General features: G+C 39.7%; 2 protein-coding genes and 1 long non-coding RNA gene across 6 annotated transcripts in view; 1 reads left to right on the forward strand and 2 right to left on the reverse strand.

Moving 5' to 3' along the window:
- Positions 1-7,030, reverse strand: part of LOC307069324 — a 41,600-nt gene extending 34,570 nt beyond the window's left edge. Inside the window, exon 1 of the long non-coding RNA XR_013811493.1 lies at positions 6,622-7,030. This is a non-coding gene — a long non-coding RNA (uncharacterized lncRNA). The remainder of the gene's footprint in view (positions 1-6,621) is intronic.
- A 10,508-nt stretch (positions 7,031-17,538) lies between these two features.
- On the forward strand, positions 17,539-19,557 carry ZBTB33 (zinc finger and BTB domain containing 33; the record flags this gene model as incomplete). Its single annotated transcript, XM_079727952.1, has 1 exon — positions 17,539-19,557. The coding sequence occupies one exon, from the start codon at positions 17,539-17,541 to the stop codon at positions 19,555-19,557; it is 2,019 nt and encodes a 672-aa protein (XP_079584078.1).
- Positions 19,558-25,014: 5,457 nt separating this feature from the next.
- The window catches only part of TMEM255A (transmembrane protein 255A), a gene marked incomplete at both ends in the record, with an annotated part of 44,618 nt that continues 43,894 nt past the window's right edge, over positions 25,015-25,738 (reverse strand). For all 4 annotated transcript variants that reach the window (XM_079728291.1, XM_079728293.1, XM_079728292.1 and 1 more), the window contains one exon: positions 25,015-25,173. In XM_079728291.1, coding sequence (XP_079584417.1) covers positions 25,015-25,173 — 159 coding nt within the window. The remainder of the gene's footprint in view (positions 25,174-25,738) is intronic.

Below are 25,738 nucleotides of genomic sequence, written 5' to 3' on the forward strand. Positions count from 1 at the left end.
AGGACCAGATGGCTTCACAGGTGAATTCTATCAAACATTTAAAGAAGAGCTAACAACCATCCTTCTCAAACTCTTCCAAAAAATTGTAGAGGAAGGAACACTCCCAAATTCATTCTATGAGGCCACCATCACCCTGATACCAAAACCAGACAAAGATACTACAAAAAAAGAAACTTACAGACCAATATCACTGATGAATATAGATGCAAAAATCCTAAACAAAATACTAGCAAACAGAATCCAACAACACATTAAAAGGATCACACACCATGATCAAGTGGGATTTATCCCAGGGATGCAAGGATTCTTCAATATATGCAAATCAGTCAATGTGATACACCATATTAACAAACTGAAGAAGAAAAACCATATGATCATCTCAATAGATGCAGAAAAAGCTTTTGAGAAAATTCAACACCCATTTATGATAAAAACTCTCCAAACAGTGGGCATAGGGGGAACCTACCTCAACATAATAAAGCCCATATACGACAAACCCACAGCAAACATCATTCTCAATGGTGAAAAATTGAAATAATTTCCTCTAAGATCAGGAACAAGACAAGGATGTCCACTCTCACCACTATCATTCAACATAGTTTTGGAAGTCCTAGCCATGGCAATCAGAGAAGAAAAAGAAATAAAAGGAATACAAATTGGAATAGAAGAAGTAAAACTGTCACTGTTTGCAGATGACATGATACTATAGATAGAGAATCCTAAAGATGCCACCAGAAAACTACTAGAGCTAATCAGTGAACTTGGTAAAGTAGCAGGATACAAAATTAATGCACAGAAATCTCTTGCATTCCTATACATTAGTGATAAAAAAATCTGAAAGAGAAATTAAGGAAACACTCCCATTTACCATTGCAACAAAAAGAATAAAATACCTAGGAATAAACCTACCTAGAGAGACAAAAGACCTGTATGCAGAAAAGTATAAGACACTGATTAAAGAAATTAAAGATGATACAAACATGATGGGAGATATAACATGTTCTTGGATTGGAAGAATCAATATTGTGAAAATGACTATACTCCCCAAAGCAATCTACAGATTCAATGCAATCCCTATCAAATTACCAATGGCATGTTTTATAGAGCTAGAACAAAAAAATCTTAAAATTTGTATGGAGACACAAAAGACCCCAAATAGCCAAAGCAGTCTTGAGGGAAAAAAACGGAGCTGGAGGAATCAGACTCCCTGACTTCAGACTATACTACAAAGCTACAGTAATCAAGACAATATGGTACTGGCACAAAAATAGGAATATAGATCAATGGAACAGGATAGAAAGCCCAGAGAGAAACCCATGCACCCATGGTCAACTAATCTATGACAAAGGAGGCAAGGATATACAATGGAGAAAAGACAGCCTCTTCAATAAGTGGTGCTGGGAAAACTGGACAGCTACATGTAAAAGAATGTAATTAGAACACTCCCTAACACCATATACAAATATAAACTCAAAATGGATTAGAGACCTAAATGTAAGACTGGACACTATAAAACTCTTAGAGGAAAACACAGGAAGAATACTCTTTGAGATAAATTGCAGCAAGATCTTTTTTGTTCCACCTCCTGGAGTAATGAAAATAAAAACAAAAATAAACAAATGGGACCTAATGAAACTTAAAAGCTTTTGCACAGCAAAGGAAACCATAAACAAGACCAAAAGACAACCCTTAGAATGGGAGAAAATATTTGCAAATGAAGCAACTGACAAAGGATTAATCTCCAAAATTTACAAGCAGTTCATGCAGCTCAATATCAAAAAAAACAAACAACCCAATCCAAAAATGGGCAGAAGACCTAAATAGACATTTCTCCAAAGAAGATATATAGATTGCCAACAAACACATGAAAGGATGCTCAACATCACTAATCATCAGAGAAATGCAAACCAAAACTACAATGAGATATCACCTCACAGCAGTCAGAATGGCCATCATAAAAAAATCTACAAACAATAAATGCTGGAGAGGGTGTGGAGAAAAGGGAACCCTCTTGCACTGTTGGTGGGAATGTAAATTGTTACAGCCACTATGGAGAACAGTATGGAGGTTCCTTAAAAAGCTAAAAATATAATTACCATATGACCCAGCAATCCCACTACTGGGCATATACCCAGAGAAAACCATAATTCAAAAAGACACATGCACCCAATGTTCATTGCAGCAGTATTTACAATAGCCAGGACATGGAAGCAACCTAAATGCCCATTGACAGACGAATGGAGAAAGAAGATGTGGTACATATATACAATGGAATATTACTCAGCCATAAAAAGGAAAGAAATGGAGTCATCTGTAGAGACGTGGATGGATCTAGAGTCTGTCATACAGAGTGAAGTAGTCAGAAAGAGAAAAACAAATATCGTATATTAACACATATATGTGGAACCTAGAAAAATGGTACAGATGAACCAGTTTGCAGAGTAGAAATTGAGACACTGATGTACAGAACAAACATATGGACACCAAGGGGGGAAAGTGGTGGTGGTGGGGTGGTGCTGGTATGAATTGGGAGATTGGGATTGACATATGTACACTAATATGTATAAAATGGATAACTAATAAGAAACTGCTGTTTAAAAAAATAAATAAAATAAAATAAAATTCAAAAAGAAAATAAAAATGCAAGATCAAGGTGACATCAGTGTTGGTTTCTGGTGAGACCTCTCTTCCTGGCTTGTAGACTGCCACCTTCTTGCTGTGGCCTCTTCTCTGTGTCCTCTGTGCTCAGGTCAGGAGAGGTGGGAGTGGGGAGAGAGGGAGAGAAGAAGAGTAGAGGGAGAGAGGAGGATAAGGGGGAGATAGAAGGAGAGAGAGACAGAGAGATACCGATTGACCATGATCTCTGGTGTCTCTTCCTCTTATAAGGACACCCGTCCTACTGAATTAGGGCCTCATCCTTATGAGCTTATTTAACCGTAATTACCTCCTTAAAAGCCCTGTTGCCAAGTACAGTCACTTTGAGGGTTAGGGCTTCAACATATGAATTTTTGGGGCACACAATTCAGTCTAAAACAAGGATTCTTTGCAGAAAGTCCTCATACTTCAGGAGCTCCCAATTCTCTAATCCTATCTCACTTAATTTTGCAGAAGATATAGGCATGTAAATTATAACTCAATAGGTGAATTCTAGAAAAAAGGGGAAAGCTAGAATGAACGCTGTGCTATGGATTGGAATTTGAGGTACTGGTGTGAACTCATGGATTTCAATAGGTAGAAATGTTATGAAATACAAATTTAAATATAGAAATAAAATTTTTTTTAAATAGCTGAATTCCATTATATTATATATATATATATATATTTTATATATATTCAAATTGAACAAGTCCACTTATTCTATTCTCCCTTTATGTTTTAAATTTTAAATTAATAAAAACTTGGTATAAATGTAAACTTAACACTTAGGGTCTGATGTTCTGATAGTACTATCAAATGGTACAGACTACAGACAGCCTGAACAGCCAGGCTAGAAATGCAGCCTGGGAGGCTGTCAAGCGCATCCCTTCTGCCGCATGCATGACAGAGCTCCTAATTGCTCATTTCATCTTCTGCAGTATGTGACAGAAACAGTTTTACATTTGGAAATAACTTCATTTGTTTATGCATATTTATGAAAGGAAAAAGAAGTCTGTTCCAATTTGGTTAAAACTTTAGTTTTCAGAAACCCAGGAACTAGTAAAGACAGTTTTTAAAAATGAAGCACTACTGATTGGCAGCTTTAGATTTCTTGATTAAAAACCTAATTAAACTGATTACATTTTAGGCATTCTTTCAGTGATGAAGAGGTTCTTGGTGAAAATTTTGGGAACTATTTGGTGCTTAGTAGAAATATTTTGAATTAATGTATGTACAAGTTATTGCCATTTCTTTACTAAATTCAAAAATTTTCTGTCAAGTAAATATTTCAATTTTGAAAAAAAATGAAGCACTACAAGAAGTAGAAAATAAAGGGAGCTCTGAAAAGTTCTATGTGACAAAAGTTGTATTCAATGAGATTCAGGGTTTGTTTTCTTTGTTTTTCCTTTAGTTCCTTTTTGGAAAAGGAGTACATTGTCCATCTGCTCTTTGGAGGACATTAAATTTCTTTTGTTTTATTATAATGTTTGTCATTTCTTCTGTCATTTCTTCTGTTTAGTATTTGCTATTACTCATAAACTGAAAAAAAGAAAAGGAGAAAACTAACAGAGGCTCAATTCTCCAAAGTTTAGCTGCTTATGTCTCTGTTTTTTTTTAATCCTTACAAAATAAATATATTTGGTTTCATTGCTTAAATCAATTATTTTTACTTCTTTATTCAGGGGAGAATGTATTATAACTGCAGATTTGGACTCAGAGCGTCGCCCAGTTCCAGAAGCAGATAATCTAAAAGTAAACATACAAATAATAGCCCTTGGAATATATAAGTATAGGGGCCAATGATGCCTGCCAGACTGTAAAGACACACAGTCCTTGTGGTGTAGGGCCTAAAATTAAGGCCCAATATTATGTGCTGCCTCGACATCTGGGGAAACCACTAGGGCTTCCAATGGCCTAACTGCAAATTCCCCTTCCCACTCTGCTCTGGCAGAAAATGTCCCCTAGCCAAACAACCCTCTTTATCAAAGGGACAGATGCAGTTCCAGATTATCCCTGCATAGTGGATCTTATGTGTCCAGTGTCAGGTGTCCTATGTTCAGCTGCCCCATAACCCTAGGGAGGGATTACCTCTCTCACCAACAGGGTGAATAAGAGACCATTAAAACAGTCCCTGCTGCTACCTGGTTTCATCTGGACTCAAGATGAATTATCTTCTACATGCACAAATGCAAATTTCATCCAAGCTGTTCTTACACCTTTTGGTTAGGATTCTAAAATAACCTGTTTGGTTTTTGATTGACACAGATTGTGGGTGACCTTTCTGAAACATATAACTTGGAGAGGTAGGTCTCCAATATAACTCGGGACTATTTTTACTGTTCCTTCTCTCAGGTATGAAACCCTAATAGCTAAAACGTAATGTGTATTATGTTCCAGGCACTAAATCATTACAACAACCCTAAAAATGTCAGCACTATTTTTATCCCCGTTTTCACAGGTGAAGAAATGTACCTTGGAGAGGTTAAGTAATTTGCCCAATGTTTTGACTCCCTTAAATTAACATTTGTTAAGTGGAGCACAGGGTGCCAGATGGTGAGCCAAAGTTCAACAACAGACCACAAGAGAAATTGAAATAGAGTAGTTTATTACTCACAGGTCTGGTAGGAAGTATCCAGCACACCTCGAGGGATTACATGGGGAGGTCAAGATAGGGTGCAGAGAGTGACAGGACCTGGGGCACATGCTTTTATTATGGTCTGTGGGTGGAGTGCTTTGGCGTTCCCAGGCTAGAGCCATTTTGGTCAATTTAAACCAAAAGAGCGGGGGTTTTGGTAAGCCCCACGAGGGTCTTCTCTAAGGGGGCCATACAGCATACTGGCACTGGGAGGCAGGGGAGACTGCAGATCACAGGGGCTGTTATTAGGGAAGTCATATCAGGAACTTACATTTGCTTGTGATTTTTATGGGTTGCTATCTAGGGCATGTGCTTACAGGAGAGGGCTAGTCCCTGCAAACAAAATGGATGCTGAGGCAGCAATACCACAGAGTAGCTCAGGTAAACTCTTAACACCCAAAGTTATACAGGTATTAAGTGGCAAAGCAGGGCTTCAAACCCAGGCAGTCTGAATCCAGCCACTATCTTCCTCCTCACTATGCTTTATTACCTCCCACTGCTGGAAGAAAAAGAATCATCAAGACATCTCCCAGCTGTTGTAATTTCAACCTGCCCCTCAATGCCTGTAATGTTTGTAAATTTCTCATTTTTAACACATTCAAGGCACTTGGGAGGTATGAATACTTACACAGCAATAATTAGAACTTTTCCTTCTTAAACTATTTTTCCGCTCCAATACTCACTTTCATTAGAGGAAAATTGATCTCACCCTCCCCTCATTCCTCAAGGTCAAGATTGAGACCATTTCACAAGACCTTTCTCAAGGTAGCCCCATTTGCAGTTACGCACATCGCTTTTCCTACATTCATCCAATCCTGTCGTGGGGGAAGGTTTTCTCTTCTCCAGTTTAAACCCTTAACCTCAACCCTTCCCAACTCCCTACAAAGAATTTCCACTTACACATCCTGTTATCATCTCAAACCAATCTGTTCATTCATTCAACACACAACGGATGAGCTCTTACTAAGTGCTAGGCACTGCGAATTCTGTGATGAGTAAAATCGGGCTCCTCCTTTCCACGAACCCAGTCTAGTGGAGAATAAAAACTTGCTCACAAATGATAACACAACGTAAATAGGTCTGGGACCCTTGTCCATGTCTTCTGCCAGACCAGAGGTGAAAGGGGGTGGAGGGGTCACAGCACCGTATGAAGGGGCCCAAGGATGAGTGAGAATTAAGGGAGAAAAAGGTCAAATAAGGAGCTGTCGTGGACTGAAGCAAAAGATGGAAATGGGCGCAAAGAAGGTAGAAAATGCTTAACTGGGACCGTTCAGAAGCGGGATGAGAGATGAAGCGGACTCTGAAGGCAGGTGGGCTCCTCAGAGCGAAGGTGCGGCCTTATCACTCACCTCCTCCCGGTCCAGGAGCCTGGGTCCCGGCTCGTCGCTCCCGCAGCGGCGCGAGTGGCGGCAGCGCTCAGCGGACGAGGACGCAGAAGCGGAAGGGGCGCACCGAGGTGCCGAGGGCCGCTTTCGCGAACGACACCGCAAGCCAGGGCTGCAGAGCTGCTTTCGGGAGCCTAGGCTGAGGCCACCCAGCTGATGGCCGAGGCCATTCCGGTCCCCGGGCCGAGAGCAAGAGTGCGAACGAGAGCGGCCGCCCCGCGGGCTCGGGGCTCTTCGACGAACTGCGACGCTTCACACTCCGGGCCGCGCGAGCGAGATACCCGAGCTATTGTTGCCGCGAAAGAGGTAACACTCTCAAGAGCCCGGGAAGATCTCGGTCTCTTCGGCTCCCAGAACGCGCCGCTGCGCAACCCTCCCCCGCCCAACCAAAGCTGAGTAAACCGTTCCGGGTACGCCGGCAAAATCCTTCCCCAGGCCTACGTGGCCTCCCGCCGATGTGAAAGGGGTGTGTGCATCCGTGTAAATAAACCGCTGCTGCAATCGGTTCTGCTCATCCTTCCGGTTGCTCAGGAGGCGCGCCAGGTCCAAGTTGGATCGGAGACCGTGTCTTTCTCAGCCTCGTACTTGAAATGACCGAAAGGAAGGATGACAGACCACAAGATACATTTCACTGAGTGGCCGTATCACCAACACAGTCAATTCTGCTTGTGTTTCAGGTGCCTTCTGTGCGTGTGTGTTACATATTCTATACTATTGGATGCTTACTGTTTCTCGTGTGTGTGTATGTATGTACATACGTACATATACATAATATCAATATATGCACAGATGTGGGCGTCTATGTACATGTAGAATATATAGGAATGGCTCAAAATCGAATTACATATTTTTTTCTGAGTCCTGATTTCAAATAAAAATCTAAGTGGGACGAGAAGAAAAAGCACCAAGTATTCAAAGTATTTCCTATGCAGCTGACAGTGTTTTTATTTTAGTGTTGTCAGATTTAGCAAAAAGAAAAAAAATACAGTAGGTTCGCTTATATTTGAATTTCAGCTAAACAATGAATAATGTGTTAGTATAAGTATGTCCCATACAATAATAATGCACTATTAACTATTTTCTACTAAAGATGAGGAGATAGCCAATATTATACCTCCTCCCTCCTCTTCCACCACCTCTAAAATTTATTCCTTATATTCTAGACTTTTCACTTGCTGTTAGAGAAAATGGATTGGGAAGCAGCCCCTGATATCTGGAAGCTGGCTAGCGCTCAGGCCATGTTCTTCTGTTGGACATAAACTCACAGAACACCAATCTAAGACAAGGTCACTAGGTGACTGACAACGTGAGACGAAACAAGACCACTTCATAATTTTGTCTAAGCACAGACAAAAAAGAAGTCACTGTGCCACCCAGAAAACACCAAACACTCCCTCTCTTGGCCAAAATGGGTGACTGCTACTTTATCAATTACAGCTTTATCTTTGTCCTAGTCTGCCCTCCCTATATATGAGGTTATTGAGATGCCCAATCATACAATTGCCCCTGCTTTCTGACAGCATCTGCTTTAGAGTGAACTGCCACTTCCTTAGACCCTCCCGTAAATCACTCAAATACTATAGTAGGTTCTTTCTAACATTCTCTTACTGAAACACCCCATGGTTCCCTATGGTGTTCATTCTTCCTGCCTGCAAAGAATAATAAACCCAACTTGTCAGCTATGAGTAAGTTCCTGATGGTCTTTGGTTGAAGGGCATTGGCATGTTCCACTGCCTAGAGTGCTCTTCACCAGATATTTGCATGGCTCTTTCCCTTAGTTCATTCCGTTCTTTGCTCATCCATCATCTTTTCAGAGAGGTCGTCCCTGACCACACTATTTACAATAGCACCCTCATTATTCTCTCCTCCTTTATGCTATTTATTTTTCTTCATAGCACTCATTACTATCTGATATTATGTTATATATTTAGATAATATGTTTACTGTATGTCTCTCCCATTAGAATCTAAGTTTCATGAAGACTGCGACTTCATCTTGATGATGATTGTATCCACAGTGTGTAGAGCATTGCCTGGCACGGAGTAGGTACTAAGTGATATGTATTTAATGAACAAATGAATGAATGGATTTTTATTGTGTCAGGGTTTATAATAGTTTCATTCCATCACATATTCATAATCTTGTAGTTTGGTCTTAGTCCTCCATTTACATAGACTGGCGCACTGCAAAATGTCCATTCTTAATTCTTCATTTTGACTCATTTCTTATCAGATTTGATTTCATATGGCCAAGTAATTTTTCACAAAGGACACATTTGTAGTATATTCTCTCAACTTTTTTCATATTTGAAATAAGCTACCTGTTGCTTTTGGTGGGTAGATTGTATTATTGTCGGCAATATCCACTTCCTCTTTCTCAGTAGGAGGGTTATATATCCCTATCCAATTGACTTTAGAAGGTTTTTAGAAGAAAAGGAGAATCAGCCGTATCAAACAAGTCACTTAAAGAGAGAATTGTTGGGATAAAGCAGAAAAGGGGAGAGTGATGAAAAAGCAAACATATACTTAGCACTTACTGGGTTCCAGACACTCATTCATTCAATATTAAGTAACCATATCTGTCTATCACCTACCATCAAGGCAGGCTTCACAAACATGTTAGTGTTTGAGTTGTGTCTTTCTTGAAGGCCAGGCACTTGCCAAACAACAGGAGAGGCACAGTGTGAATACAAAAGGAATGGTTATTACAGGCTCAGGGTTCCAGGCACAGACATGAAAGCAGTAAACAGCATGTCATATTTTGGAAACTGTAAGCAGTTTGACACTATCGGTAGTTAACTCATTTAATCCTCAAAACAACTCTATGGGAAGGTATTATTATCTCTATTTTACAGATGAAGAATCAGGCTCAAGGTCACACAGCTAAGTGGGAGTACCAGAATCCCAACCCACTCACATCTGCCCAAGTCTGTTTTTTCCACTATACCTTACTGTGGTTTCTTTTTATACTTGTGTAGTGACCTTACTAAATCTGTGTAGCTAAGCATAACTCAGTGAAAGGGCTCTAGGACTGAATGAATGCCATTTTTTATCTTTTTAAAAATTTATTTATTTATTTATGTATTTATTTTTGGCTGTGTTGGGTCTTCGTTGCTGCACGTGGGCTTTCTCTAGTTGCGGCGAGCCGGGGCTACTCTTCGTTGCGGTGCGCGGACTTTTCATTGCGGTGGCTTCTCTTGTTGTAGAGCATGGGCTCTAGGCATGTGGGCTTCAGTAGTTGTGGCACACGGGCTCAGTAGTTGTGGCTCGTGGGCTCTGGAGCGCAGGCTCAGTAGTTGTGGCGCACAGGCTTAGTTGCTCCGCGGCACGTGGGATCTTCCCGGACCTGGGCTCGATCCCTGTCCCCTACATCGGCAGGCAGATTCTTAACCACTGCGCCACAAGGGAAGTCCTGGTTTTTTATCTTTTATCATCATCAATTAATATATATTAAGCATCCACAAGATTCTTGACATTTTAACACAGGAGAGGACAGTTGCTGGCCTCATGGAATTCATAATCAAGTTCAAAAAAGGCAAAGGCAAGCAAACACTGACACATGGTTATAAAACCTGATTCCATTATCAGCCAATCAAAAATCTTTTTAGAACGTGAAACAATTGATACCTCCAAATCCATTTGATAAAGGTTCTTGTCTTTAAAAGCTACTACGTTGTTTGAAGTAGGGTTAAGCCTGCAGGTAAAAAGAAAGTGAAAGGTGAAATAACTTGTTGAGAAACAGAAAATTAATGAAACTTTCCGAAGACCTTGTTCCAAAAGCAGCTGTTAAGGCCACTCAGATTTCTTGGTCTGCTCTGCTTTTCCTACCAAAAAATTCCTTTCCTGATCATTGGATCCCCTTTAATTATAGGTAACTTTTTTCTTTTTAAATTCTTTTTTTTAAATTTGAAGTATAGTTGATTTACAATATTGTGTTAGTTTCAAGTGTACAACAAAGTGATTCAGTTATATATATATATATATATATTAATTTTTTCAGATTATTTTCCATTATAGGTTATTATAAGATATTGAGTATTGTTCCCTGTGTTATACAGGAAATCCTTGTTGCTTATCTATTTTATACATGGTAGTGTGCATCTATTAATCCCATACTCCCAGTTTGTCCCTCCCCCTCTCCCTCTACCCTTTGGTAACCGTGAGTTTGTTTTCTATGTCTGTGAGTCTGTTTCTGTTTTGTATGTAGATTCATCTGTATTATTTTTAGATTCCATATATATGTGATATCTTATAGTATTTGTCTTTGATTTATTTCACTCAGCATAATACTCTCTAGGTCCATCCATGTTGCTGCAAATGGCAATATTTCCTTCTTCTTTATGGCTGAGTAATAATATTCCATTGTATATATATACCACATCTCTAAGCCAATCATCTGTTGATGGGCACTTGGATTGTTTCCATGTCTTGGCTTTTGTAAATAGTGCTGCTATGAACATTGGGGTGCGTGTATCTTTTTGAATTAGAGTTTTTGGTTTTTTACTGATATATACCCAGGAGTGGAATTGCTGGATCACATAGTAGTTCTATTTTTAGTTTTTTAAGGAACCTCCATACTGTTTTCCATAGTGGCTGCATCAACTTACGTTCTCACCAACAGTGTACGAGGATTCCCTTTTCTCCACACCTTCTCCAGCATTTATTATTTGTAGACTTTTTGATGACAGCCATCCTGACTGGTGTGAGGTGTTATCTCATTGTGGTTTTGATTTGCATTTCTCTAATAATTAGTGATGTTGAGCATCTTTTTTTGTGCCTATTGGCCATCTGTATGTCTTCTTTGGAAAAATGTCTATTTAGGTGTTCTGCCCATGTTTTTGATTGGGTTTTTTGTTTTTTGGATATTGAGTTGTATGAGTTGTTTTTATATTTTGGATATTAACTCCTTGTCAGTTGCATTGTTTGAAAATATTTTCTCCCATTCAGTAGGTTGTCTTTTTGTTTTGTTGATGGTTTCCATTGCTGTGCATAAGCTTTTAAGTTTGATTAGGTCCCATTTGTTTATTTTTGCTTATATTTCTTTTGCCTTGGGAGACCGATCTGAGAATATATTACTACGATTTATGTCAAAGAATGTTTTGCCTATGTTTTTTTCTAGGAGTTTTATGGTGTCACGTTTTACATGTAGGTTTTTAAACCATTTTGAGTTTATTTTTGTATACGGTGTGAGGGAGTTTTCTAATGTCATTGATTTACATGTGGCTGTCCAGCTTTCCCAACATCACTTGTTGAAGAGACTGTCTTTTCTCCATTGTATATTCTTGCCTCTTTTGTCATAGATTAATTGACCTTAGGTGCATGGGTTATAGGTAGCTTTTAAATTTTAACTTAGTTTTTGCTGAGTTAGGGGCTGAGCGACATGGACAGAAGGGAAGAGACGGTTTCCTGCACTTCGAAGTAATAGGCCTTCATCATACCTCACTTGTGGCTCCACACTTTTAAAGCCCTTTCAGGAAAGGGACAAAGGGAAGGCAATTCTGTTGGGGGCCTTGGTGCTGTTGGTGCTGGTGCAAAAGAAAATGAATTGCGTCTTACAATTTACTGAGAGGTAACCAACACACATCTGATATCAAGAGTGGCAGCTACTGCCACTGTGATCTGTATTTCAAAGAAATGTCTCATTTTAGTTTTAGTCAACTAAGCTACTGAAAGATAAATAGATCCTAAACTTTCAAAATGTACTTTGTCTTATTTCCTAAATTTTTTTTTGCTACTAAATTTTGGGGGAGGATGACTCAGAAAAATGGTCATTAATCTGCTAACTAGTTTTGTAAAGTGCTCAGTTACCAGGAAAATACTACCATCTGTCTTAGTTTCTTTTACAACAGCGCACTCCTATTTTCCATGAAATGTTTTTATATTAAACAATAAAACTTTCATAATTTTAAGGCATAATCAAAAACTAATAATGCAGTAATTCCCACATAGATTGTTTTCCCACAATACCAAACCTTGGAGAAATGCCTAAGGAATTTCATTTGGATTTCTTATCTCCATGTGAAAATACAGCTGTATTACACTACTTTGATGTTATGTCATGTGGCTTTACTTTATTGAGGAGAATGTAGAATAGATGAGAGATCGATAGATGATGACATCTTTGTCTGATTTTATGTTGAAGAAAATTAGAGATAGTTAGTAGATCTGTTTTTATTCTGGAATATCCTGGTGGACATTCCAACTGAATGGTAAATAAGTGCCAATTCAAGTTTTTGGAAACTGATGCAATATTATCCTATACATATTTTTTAAAGAAAGTGAAGGTAGTGAATGGCTCTAATTGTTGAAGAAAATGCTGCTATTTTGTTCTTTAGTTGAATATGATCAATAACTAGCCTAAAGGGAAATATTTTGTTTTCCAAACACCCATCCCATTGCTCCATTCATCGTGGTACTCAGTCGGAAGTGTATTACCGGAAGAGTTTTTAAAATTACCACAACTCATTCATATATTCATTCACTAAACAATTATTGAACACCTACTATGTGTCAGACAGTAAAGCCCTCTGAGGAGGAAATGCTATGTAAATAAAAATAATACATTAACACTGCAAGTGCTAATATTATTTATCTTTCAAGATGCAGCTCAAATTCAGGTTGCTACTCCTTTCTCTGTGTTCTGTACCTTACAAATATTTTGTTGATGTTTGAGTACCTATCTACTGAGCTCTTTGAAAAGGTAGAGACCTTGGTTTATTCATTTTTGTATTCCACAGAACCTAACATAAGATTTGGTACAGATCAAACAGGTGGTCAGAAAACGATAGTTGAAATGAAGGAATTAACATAGTGTTGCATCAGTTAGTATTCAGTTAAGAAGATAGTACTTGTCCAAAAACTGAATTTATTTCTTCAAAGTAGATATTATAATGCAGTTGTTATCGTGTTATCCTAGAACTTGGATTATCATAAATCATAATGAGTCGATACATTGTTTGATTATATTTATTCTGATTATATTTCAAGGTGGCTTATCATCTAACAGGCTATTAAATAGATCAGTTTCAAACTTTCAAAAGAAATGAAACCCGTCTAGTCTCTCAAAGTTTTTACTCCCTAGAAGCTTACACGGAACATAGATGAAAGCGACTACCTTCCCTCGCATCCCAACCGTTTGTGACCGCATTACCCCATCTTTCCCTTTCCTTTTTCCCACCCTTTCGCCCTCCGGAAGGGGCCGAGCTCTCCCGGTACTTCCCAGTCTTCCTCCGCCCCCTGCGGAAGGAGCCGAAGGCGGAGTGGGGCGCCGAAGCCGGGTGGCCTAGCGCTCGGGCCCCTCCGGAAAGAGCCGAACCGCACTCGGAAGAGGAGGGCGCCTTTGCCTTCGGCGCCTCGCCCCCGCGCGGTGCCCTCTGTCGGCGGCTTGGGGCAGCTGTGGCAGCGGTGGCGGCGGGAGGCGGTAGCCGCGTCGACGTCGACCAAGACTGGAGCGACGTTTAAAGAAGGAGCCGAGTCGCCGTGGAGTCCGGCTTCTGGTTGTTGGAGGACTCCCACCCTTCCGCGCGGCCCGACGACGAGAAGCTGCGGCGCCGGGAAGCAGGTGAGGAGCCGGCCGCGACCCGGGAGGGGGCGAGGGATCGCGCCTGCTTCCTCCGTCCCTGGGCCGCGCCTGCCTTCGCTTTCTCCTCACTTGAACCAGGAAGCGGCGGAGACGGAGGCTCCGCTCCTCCGGCCCTTTCTTTGTGTGGGCCCGGGAGCGAAGGAGGGGACGAACCAGGAGGGCCGCGGCGCGGTCCCCTCCGCCGTCAGGGGCCGAGGGGCTGCCGGCGCCCGGGGTAGGCCCGGAGCGTGGGGAGCCCACCGCGGAGAACCGCTCGGCGTTTTCCTCGCCCCTCTGCCTGCCTTTTTGCGCCTCTTTTTCCCCTCCTAGCCCTTACTTTGATTTAGAGTTTTTCGGCCTGGCCCATCCTCCCCTTCCGTCCCCTTCCCAGGGCATAACAATGCCGCCTGCTTGGCCTCATCCCCTCCCAACACCCCACCCTCCGGTTCGCCACCTTCTACTTTCCTCGGCTCGCCTCGCCTTACTACCCCCGCCCTGACTGTGCTGGCTGGACCTCCATCTGTATTTGCGAGAAGCTGCTTTTCCGCGTGAATCGGGGTTAAAAACCTCGGTTGCAGCCGGCCGGGTGCGAATGGGAAGAAGGGGTGGAGGGAGGAAGATGGGGATCAGCTGCCGCAGGGAGCCGCGTGTCGGTTGTTTCAGTCTCGCGGGTGGTGTTTCTCTTTCCCACCTTCACCTGCCCTCGGTCAAGGATTTGTCTCACAGGAATGAGGAACGGCTTTTCCACAGTCGGGTCGCAAATCTTGGTTGGGGTGGGTTCAGACCGATTTGTGCTGTTCCTGGGTCCACCTTAACAGGGAAGAGGAGGAAACCTAAACAGCAAAATGAAACCAAGTCCCGGTGTCACCTGGACACGTACATTTAAATCATTTCCCCATTGGGAACACCCATTTGCAAACGACAAAAATAGTGGGACCGTATTCAGAAAACCTGTCTACCCACTGAAAAGGGACTTGTGTCGAAATCCCCATATTTCGGAAGCCCAGGTTGCCGGCTCGCTGTCCAAAGGTCACTCTTTCTGATGAATGCCTTTATGGTAACCTGGAATTCCTTGGTACCGTTAACAAGCAATGCCTTATAACATGATGTTTTAAATCCTTGATATCTAGACTTTTCTCCTATTTTTTGTTTTTAAGCTATTATTTTGAAAAATTTAGAAGATATTTGAGACGCTCTGTCTTCCACGTGTATATAACTTAAGAACTGTGACAGTGGTACTATTTTGGTAACTCTAAAGAGAAAGAATATTAGCAATAAAAAGTGTTTCTTTACCAAAAGTACTTATCAACTAATTTTCCCCCGCTTGTCTATTTTATTTTGTTTTATTATTTTTTAACATCTTTATTGGAGTATAATTGCTTTTCAATGGTGTGTTAGTTTCTGCTTTATAACAAAGTGAATCAGTTATACATATACATATATCCCCATCTCTCTTCCCTCTTGCGTCTCCCTCCCTCCCTATCCCACCCCTCTAGGTGGTCACAGAGCACCGAGCTGATCTCCCTGTGCTATGTGGCTGCTTCCCACTAGCTAGCTATTTTACATTTGGTAGTGTGTATATGTCCATGCCACTCTCTCACTTCATCCCAGCTTAACCTTCCCTCTCCCTGTGTCCTCAAGTCCATTCTCTACGTCAGCGTCTTTATTCCTGTCCTGCCCCTAGGTTCATCAGAACCATTTTTTTTTAGATTCCATATATATGTGTTAGCATACGGTATTTGTTTTTCCCGTTCTGACTTACTTCACTCTGTATGACAGACTCTAGGTCCATCCACCTCACTACAAATAACTCAATTTGTTTCTTTTTATGGCTGAGTAATATTCCATTGTATATATGTGCCACATCTTCTTAATCCATTCATCTGTCGATGGACACGTAGGTTGCTTCCATGTCCTGGCTATTGTAAATAGAGCTGCAATGAACATTGTGGTACATGACCCTTTTTGAATTATGGTTTTCTCAGGTCAACTAATTTTTAATTATATATACATTTATGTATTTATTTATTTATTTAAATTCCATGTCATTGTTACTGGATATATCTTCTGTAAAGTGCCAAAAATTGTTTTGGGGGTGGTACACAGCAATACTATTTATTGACAGTCCCCCTCCCCTTTTTTCTAGAGTGATGTCTGCTCTGTTCCAGTAAGTTTATATCTTCATTTTCACTAGTTCATTTGGTGTGAAGAAAGTTCTCATATCAATGCTCATAATTCTATTTTTTTTTTTTTTTTGCGGTATGCGGGCCTCCCACTGTTGTGGCCTCTCCCATTGCGGAGCACAGGCTCCGGACACGCAGGCTCAGCGGCCATGGCTCACGGGCCCAGCCTCTCTGCGGCATGTGGGATCTTCCCGGACTGGGGCACGAACCCGTGTCCCCTGCATCAGCAGGTGGACTCTCAACCACTGCACCACCAGGGAAGCCCCTATGCTCATAATTCTTTACCAACAAAATTAAATGTTTCGTGTTTTCATGCAAATGAGCTTTAAGAAATGGTAAACTTTTCTTTTCCTTTGTTTTATTTTTTCACAACAGCATCTGTTGACTTCATTTGGCACTCTGTTTAACATTCCGCCTCTGGAGATTGTAAGGGTAGGCAGGTGAGGGGAAGTGGCAAGGGGAAGAAGAAAGAGGAGAGGGTAAGAAAGGTGTTTCATAGTTTATCCAGATGAGGCATCCCAATCAAAATAAGAATAGAAAAATAATAGAGGTAATAACTGCCAGTGTTTATAAATTCTGATTTAGTCACTGGCTACAGGGATAGCTGTTGAATATGTTCTTAAAGATAAGTTAAAATGTAGGAAGACTACATATTTTGGACTCAGTGTTGCACACACCAAGCTTTTCTGACATTCAAAACATTCATTTACAGGTGAAATAATTTTTGTGTGTTCATGATGAAGATTTTTCTTAAAGTTTTAAGACAGTTAAAAATTAACTCTTAACTCTTCTTGAGGAGAAAATCCAAAATTGGAACTAAGAAAATTAATTTTAGTCTTTAAAACTAGCTTAGTGGTGATGCATGTATCTAAGATTCAGAGGAAGAGATTAATGTTCATATCTGTAGATCAATTTAAAACTTGCTTGTCCCTTCTCAGGGGAAAGTCATGAGATTTGACATGTGGTCCAAAAACCAGCCTGTAAGAATAATTTATATAAAAACCAAAAAGTTATATCAAACTTTGGGTAAAACTCCAATAAACTAGTTAATGATGCTGTAGCTGAAATTCTGAATGATGAAGTGCTTTTGTCTTTCTTTCCTAATCTCCCATCCTCCCCCTCCCTTTCTCTTACAGGCATGGAGAGTAGAAAACTGATTTCTGCTACAGACATTCAATACTCTGGCAGTCTGCTTAACTCCCTGAATGAGCAACGTGGCCATGGACTCTTCTGTGATGTTACTGTTATTGTGGAAGACCGAAAATTCCGAGCCCACAGGAACATCCTTTCAGCTTCTAGTACTTACTTCCATCAGCTCTTCTCAGTTGCTGGGCAAGTTGTTGAACTAAGCTTTATAAGAGCAGAGATTTTTGCAGAAATTCTCAATTATATCTATAGTTCTAAAATTGTTCGTGTTAGATCAGATTTACTTGATGAGTTAATTAAATCAGGGCAGTTATTAGGAGTTAAATTTATAGCAGAGCTTGGTGTCCCGTTGTCACAGGTTAAAAGCATCTCAGGTACAGCTCAGGATGGTAATGCAGAAACCTTACCTCCTGGTTCTAGTGACAAGAACCTTGAAATACAAAAATCAAAAGATGAAGCCCAAGAAAATGGGGCCACTGTAATGCCAATTATAACAGAGTCTTTTTCCTTATCTGCTGAAGATTATGAGATGAAAAAGATCATTGTTACCGATTCAGATGATGACGACGATGACGTCATTTTCTGCTCTGAGATTCTGCCTGCAAAGGAGACTTTGCCAAGTACCAATACAGTGGCAGAGGTCCAGCCTAACCCAGGCTCTGTTGCTATTTCAGATGTTGCACCTTGTGCGAGCAATAGCTCTCCCCCTTTAACAAATATCACACCTACTCAGAAACTTCCTACTTCTGTGAATCAGGCAACTCTGAACCAAACACAAGGAAGTGAAAAATTGTTGGTATCTTCGGCCCCAACACATCTGACTCCCAACATCATTTTATTAAATCAGACATCACTTACTACACCACCAAATGTCAGTTCTTCACTTCCAAATCATATGTCTCCTTCAATCAATGTACTTGTGCAGAATCAGCAGCCACCAAACAGTGCTGTTTTAACAGGAAACAAGGCCAATGAAGAGGAGGAGGAGGAAATTATAGATGATGATGATGACACTATTAGCTCCAGTCCAGACTCGGCGGTCAGTAATACATCTTTGGTCCCACAGGCTGAGATCCCCCCAAATACCGCTTTTGATGGATCGTTGATACAGAAGATGCAGGTTCCTACACTTCTGCAAGAGCCACTTTCTAATTCTTTAAAAATTTCAGATATAATTACTAGAAACACTAATGATCCAGGTTTAGGATCAAAACATCTAATGGAGGGTCAGAAGATTATTACTTTAGATACAGCTACTGAAATTGAAGGCTTGTCGACGGGTTGCAAGGTTTATGCAAATATTGGTGAAGATACTTATGATATAGTGATCCCTGTCAAAGATGACCCTGACGAAGGGGAGGCCAGACTTGAGAATGAGATACCAAAAACATCTAGCAGTGAGACGGCAAATAAACGTATGAAGGTAAAACATGATGATCACTATGAGTTAATAGTAGATGGAAGGGTCTATTATATCTGTATTGTATGCAAAAGGTCATATGTCTGTCTGACAAGCTTGCGGAGACATTTTAACATTCATTCTTGGGAGAAGAAGTATCCTTGCCGTTACTGTGAGAAGGTATTTCCTCTTGCAGAATATCGCACAAAGCATGAAATTCATCACACAGGGGAGAGAAGGTATCAGTGTTTGGCCTGTGGCAAGTCTTTCATCAACTATCAGTTTATGTCTTCACACATAAAGTCAGTTCATAGTCAAGATCCTTCTGGAGACTCAAAGCTTTATCGTTTACATCCATGCAGGTCTTTACAGATCAGACAATATGCATACCTTTCTGATAAGTCAGGCACCATGCCTGTCATGAAGGATGATGGTATTGGGTATAAGGTTGATGCTGGGAAAGAACCTCCAGTAGGGACCACATCTACTCCTCAGAACAAGCCAATGACCTGGGAAGATATTTTTATTCAGCAGGAAAATGATTCAATTTTTAAACAGAATGTAACAGATGGCAGTACTGAGTTTGAATTTATAATACCAGAATCTTATTGAACTCCTTTGAGATATCAGAAAGTTTTGGTTTGGATTAAGGGTCAGGGCTTTCAGAAGACCTGTAAAACAAAGGTGAAAACAAGTTGATTTGATCTGCCATGTCATCTGAAGGTAGTCTAGTTGGATTATTTGTTGATAATTTTTTAGAAGCAAATTATTCTGAAAGTTTGAATAGAGATTGAGAAGTTTTTCCCCCCAAGTATCCATTTTTATAGTTAGCTTTCAGCACATTTAAAAGAGGCAAAAAGAAAAAAAAAGCTTGGAGAGATAGTTTCCTGAATAGAATTTGAAGCAGTCTGAATGTTCTTTGAAAATAACTGGAGTTATTAGCATACCCTAGTATATCTTGCAACTTTCCCCTTCCGTGTTAGCACTTTACTGATGAATTCTCAATTTTCTTATTATTGAAACTATAAATGTGTCGTGTCTTGTATATGGCATAAAAAGTAAACAAGAACTTCTAAAGTTGTCCTGGAAATTTTCAGAATAAGTCTCTGCTTGGTTGTGTATTCTGCTAACCCAAATGGATAGCAACCTCCTGCCCCTCATGAAAATGGCCGTGCAGACAAATCTCTCATTTGAACAATGAAGTAGTTTTAGCTAATTAGAATTAAACCTTGCTTTTATTGCCATAGTCTGGAAAAGACCTGTGGCTGGACTACTGTATATATACCTTTGCAATGTGGTTTCCGTGGGCAAAAATACTAAAGGAAAACAAATCTCTGTAGTGCAGACAGGAAGAGATGGAATGTTCTGTCGCATTTGTTTTGAATTCTGCACTCTTATATGATAGCGACAGGGAATGGAAGTAAATGGAGATTTCCTTTTTGCTTGTTATGGTTAAAAATATTCCCATGACATTTTTCAAATTTTGAATCTGAAAGCCACCAAATTAATCTTTATGTACAAATCTTTATAAATGACAAATTTCATAAATGAGACGCCTATATATTTTGGGCGGGAGGCTACTGGCATATATTTTTAAATGTTGATATTACTTAGAATCTCTAATAGCAAGTTTTTATTTGACATAGTTGAATCAGTGATCTAGTATTTTCCTTTCAGCAAGACCTTTTAGGTTTTTACTCCTAAAATAAGTTCCATTCCATCTGCAAATTGCTGCAGTATTATAGCATTCAGAAGCTATACGTGGAAGTTAAATAGGCTTGTTGATTCCCATTTATCTTGAGAACAATAAATACCACCTTTCTCCCTTTTAAAATGACACATATTTAAACACTTAGAAAATAAAGTAAAAACTTATTGAAGTGCTAGTACTAAAAGGGAAGCAGGTTGGAACAAATATATAGCCTAGCATTTATAACAGGATTGACTTGTCGAACTTCTGTAAATGAATTTTTGCAAAGGAAAAAAATTAATAGATACTGAAAAAGATTGTTGTGCATAGTTATTAGTCATTTGTAACCTTGCTTAAGTATTTCTTAATTCAACGTAGATATTTTCTTTCTCCTTAACCACGTACTTTTGAAAATAGTCTATTTCTTGACTTTGAACTTAAAGCTTTAATCATAATTTCTCATGTATACGTCATTCTTCTGACAGTAATCTAGACTTGAAGATAATGGTTTCAGTGTTTCTTAAGATGGTAGCTGAGGGTATCAGGCATCAGCATTTGCAGTAATATGAGAAGAAAGAAAAATAATATACTCCTTTGCTTTACCAAGGATTAGAATGATGTGCATCTTTCTGTTTTCTGTTCTGTGAGTTGAGACCTTAAGACCATTTTGTAAACTAATCCTTGGAAATTTTTTAATTACCTTACAACTTAAAGAGTCTGATCTCTGGAATTGCAATATCTGTTTCCTTTCTTTGTAGGTACTGATAACATTACTCTTTGACTATAGGGTACACTCTGAAATATTTTCAGTGGAAATTTCTTTGTTTCATTAATGCTGTTTTACCAGTTAGACATAATTCTTCTACAAGTGTGAATGATACTGATACCAGCAGAGCTTCCAGTCCTTTCAGACTAAACTGCTAGGTAAATTAGTTTGTCATAATAAAACTTGGTGGTTTCTACAAGGCCTTTATGACAAACCAGGAGTTAATTCTATAATGGAAAACTATCCATTCTTAATTATCTGGATATAATTATTTGCTGCTGCTGTGCTCTATGTAAATTCTGAGGATGAATTTTCAACTTTGCCTACTGAAGGTATCTTCTAGAGTTTTTTGGGAGGAGGAAAACTGGAAAAATCACTTTAAATTGTATTTTTGCCAGAAGACTTTTACTTGCATGTATGTCAGGGTCTTCTGTTTTTCTACAAGTCTCTCTATCCAAAGTTCAGAATTCATGTGGAATACTCCTTTGGGATTAAAACCATTCACCCCCAGTATTTATGGGGTTGGAAATCTGTGGCAAGAGGCTGTTCAAAGCTTGTCATGGGGTGTTCCTATTTTATACTTAGTTTTCTGGCAATTGAACTTCCTTTTTTTTCCTTTCAAGTTGGCTTCAAATTTGCTCCTATGCTAAATTACCTATAAATATTCTGGATAGGAACTTTGAAATAGCAATTTGTTAAAAGAGATGACAAAATGAAAGTGCTCAAACTAAGCAAAGATTTTTAAATGTAGCAATCTTGCAAGATTCACTTTAGAATAAATCTTAAATGATTATCATTTTGGTGGTAATGATCCCCCCCACACAACCACTATGAGGAATTGATGCTGGGTTTTTCCCGTTGTACCAAAAAGATAAAACAAATGGTAAAAATGATGAAGGTATTTTGTATTGTCAAGGCGTGCATATTCCAAAGAATTAAATACTAATTCAGCAGCACTGGCTTTCTCATCTCTGTCAATCATATGAAGCCTTGTTCATTTCCATCCAATACTGTAATGTTCATACTTGTTCACTCTTCTCTGTCATGACTTTAAGTTCTACTTTTCATTAACCGTTACCTGATATTAGTTCGTAGAGCTTCTTATGGCAAAAATAAAATGTTTTAATTCTGATTTTTGAGTGCATTTTTTACAAGATGTTCTTTCAGAAATTATACATCTTATGTTCTGTTGTTTTTCAGTTTTTGTAGCAGGAGACTGGAACTGTATTTCTGATGACAGCATGACAGAATTTCCCGTTAGGTTTTATATGTTGGTTAATCGCATGCCCACTGTATCTTGAACCATAATAGTCAAAAGTGAGTCAGCTGCTGTCAGTTGCTTTAGAGTGTTTGTGATACTTCTGTTGATTCCATGAAGACACATGTAAGTTGATAAGGAGGAGGATAGTTTTATTAATTCGAAACATCACAAAAGCAGTCTGGGTTTCCAACGTGGCAGTGATACAGATTTTAAGCAACATCCAGTTATACAGGTTCTGGATTAATATTTTAATGTTTCATGCCCAGTTCAATACTTTAAAGCAGAATTAGGAATAAAGCGGTAAATATTACAAAATGCAGTCAAGGTACATTTTGGAAATACAAATTCCTTCATTACAGCAAATGTTTTTGCAAAAGAGTAAAGCAGCAAATATTAACTTTTCTAAGATAACATGCACTTTTTATAGTTCAATGTGATAAAAAAAAAAGCTGCTCAAATTAAGTGTTACAAAATCTATACTGTTTCAAGTTACTTTGTAAAGTAAGAAAAATACATAGAAATGAGTCATAGAATCTTAACACTTTAAGAAATGTGATAAATGTAGGATATACTATGTAATGGTGCCTTTAAAAAAATTAAATACCCATACACGTTCACTAAAGCCAAATGTAAAGTGTAAACAGCAAGAAATTTCATTGAGTATTACAAGTTGATATTTGTATAGTAAGTCAATTGGTTATTAGTCCCTTTTTGAAATCCAATAGAATTTTAATATGCTCAGAACTGTAGAAAATAATAGTAACTTTATATAACGCAAAAGGATTATAGTTGTTCAGATTTGAAATCCAGATGAGACATCAGTCGTGATGCCGAAAGTTAAACTGAATGTTTTGCAAACATTTACTGTGAACAATGAGCACACTGGTTGTACCTTGGTAACTCTTGATGGCTGGGTGTCTACAAGGTAGATGGGAGCACCAGCATTTGCCTGCTACCTCTAATCCATGAAGTTGGGAGGTAGCGAAATTGGCTGGAAATTTTTCCTGTATGTGTTCTGTGTTTGCAGAACTGTCTAATTAGGTACCCTCCTGTAGCCCTGTATTTTTATGTTGTACAAGTGTAGGATTATCAATCTTCCTTTAAATCAATCGATTCTCAGGTTAACATAAGATCACAATGAAAGTGTTCATTCTGAAGTGAAGGCATGGTGCCGAAGTGTTAAATTCATCAGATTGAGGTTTAAAGCTATGTATAATTAAAAGAACTGTACAAATACCTACCACAATGTGCCAGATGGATTTTAAATCTACGGTAACACTTAAGAATTTGTCAAGTTGGCTACAGTTGAGGTATTGCAGACAAAGCGGCATTGTAACACTTTCATAATCTTGAACGCTGTCATGATTGGTCTCAACAGAAAAAAGGACCAATAAGAGCAGTGGCATTAAAATACAGATGATTCTTTTGGGGTGGGGTGCAGGATACGTGCGGTTTGCTGGGATTGAAGCACAATATTTGAAGATATACAGTCACAAAGATTAGTAACAATCATAACACGACCCAAGAACCTAATCTAGCATTTTTGAACTCAATTTTAACCGTAAGATTTGTATCTCCTGCAGCAAATGCAACACGTAGTAGAACCGCTGTCTCCTAAGTTACCCGATGTATAACTGAGATCCACTTAAAACATCTCACATGTTGTTCTGTGTATTTCAGTGCTTCTTGAACAATCAATCCTGTTCCCCACTACTCAAAGGACTATTGCACTTTTCCCTTTGGGAGGTACCAATCACAAAAGCTAAGCTGAATGATCACAATAGCCATTTTTACAATACAGAGAAGAAAGGAGTAAGAGACAAGGGCAGCTTTTTTCAGCATCCAGACACAAGCAAACAAAATCTTAGAACTCTCTGCATTGGAACTACCGTGTAGCCCCATCATCTGGGAAATTTTCCTTAGGGACTGACTTTAGTGGTAGGGAAAGACAGGGCCTATAAGCCAGGCACTTCAACCAAGGTGCTAGGGTGGCGATCTGCCAACGGCCGGAGGACAACACTCCATTTACACGAAGTGAAGCAGATGGCAACCACACTTCTGCTGCACACAGAGGCGGGGCCATAGGGTAATGCAGGTCCAAACAAGACAAGCTGCTTGCTGGGATGGCTCTCCAGCCTTGTGCTGCCCTTCTTAGAAGTGCTGGGCTCAGTCTAGCCACCCCTGCTCTGCACTGATAACAAATCAGCTTCTTCCCTATCTTTCCTTAGCCTGGCAGGCCACTGCAAAACTTTATGCATAAGAATCGCACTTTAAAGTTTGTACCCTACACACTTCCACTAAAGCAGAAATACAAAAGTCACAATAATCTCAATAGCCAGCAGACATTCCTCTTTAGGGGCTGTAAGGGGGTGGCTTTTCAAAAGGCGGATAGTAGGGTGGAGAGTATCGGGGTGGAGCACTCGAGGACCACATGTAGCTGGGCGAAGGAGAGGCAGACTGGGGCTCGTCAGAAAGTCCAGAGGGAGGGGAGGATGGAAAGACACTGGAATGCTGTGTAATCAAAATAGAACAACATCAGTTTAGGCAGTGAGGTTGCGATTCTCCAATGTCAGTCATTATTTTAAAATGAATACGGACCCAGTGTGTTTCTGTTTGGAACAACCAAGAGTTGCTAAACCTCGCAGGGTTAATGAGGGGCATGAAACTGAGCTGGTCCCACCTTCTCTCAGTCACTCAGGCTGCAGAGCTCATGCAGAGAGGCCTTGGAATCCTCCCCCACCCCTCCCTTTGGACCCCTCATTCAGTCAGTTACCGAACCCTGTTGTTCCTACTTCTGTGTCGTCTCTGGAATCCATCACTCCCTTTACCAGTTTATAACTCAAGCCTCCAACAACTACCCCCTGAGCCATGGCAACAGCATCCCAACTAGTCTTCAAAAAGGTAGTTTGGGCCTTAAGAATATTTGAGGTTAAGCCATTAATACCTGGGAAAGTCTTTGCTACAAAAATATGTCATCACAGAGCCCATCTCACAGAACAAAACAAAACAAAACCAAAAAACTAAGGTCAGAGAGGTTAAATGGTTTTCTTGGATCTGGGGTCTTCTAACTCAAAGT

The sequence above is a fragment of the Hyperoodon ampullatus genome (assembly GCF_949752795.1).
Source record: "Hyperoodon ampullatus genome assembly, chromosome: X".
Taxonomy (NCBI): Eukaryota; Metazoa; Chordata; class Mammalia; order Artiodactyla; family Ziphiidae; genus Hyperoodon; species Hyperoodon ampullatus.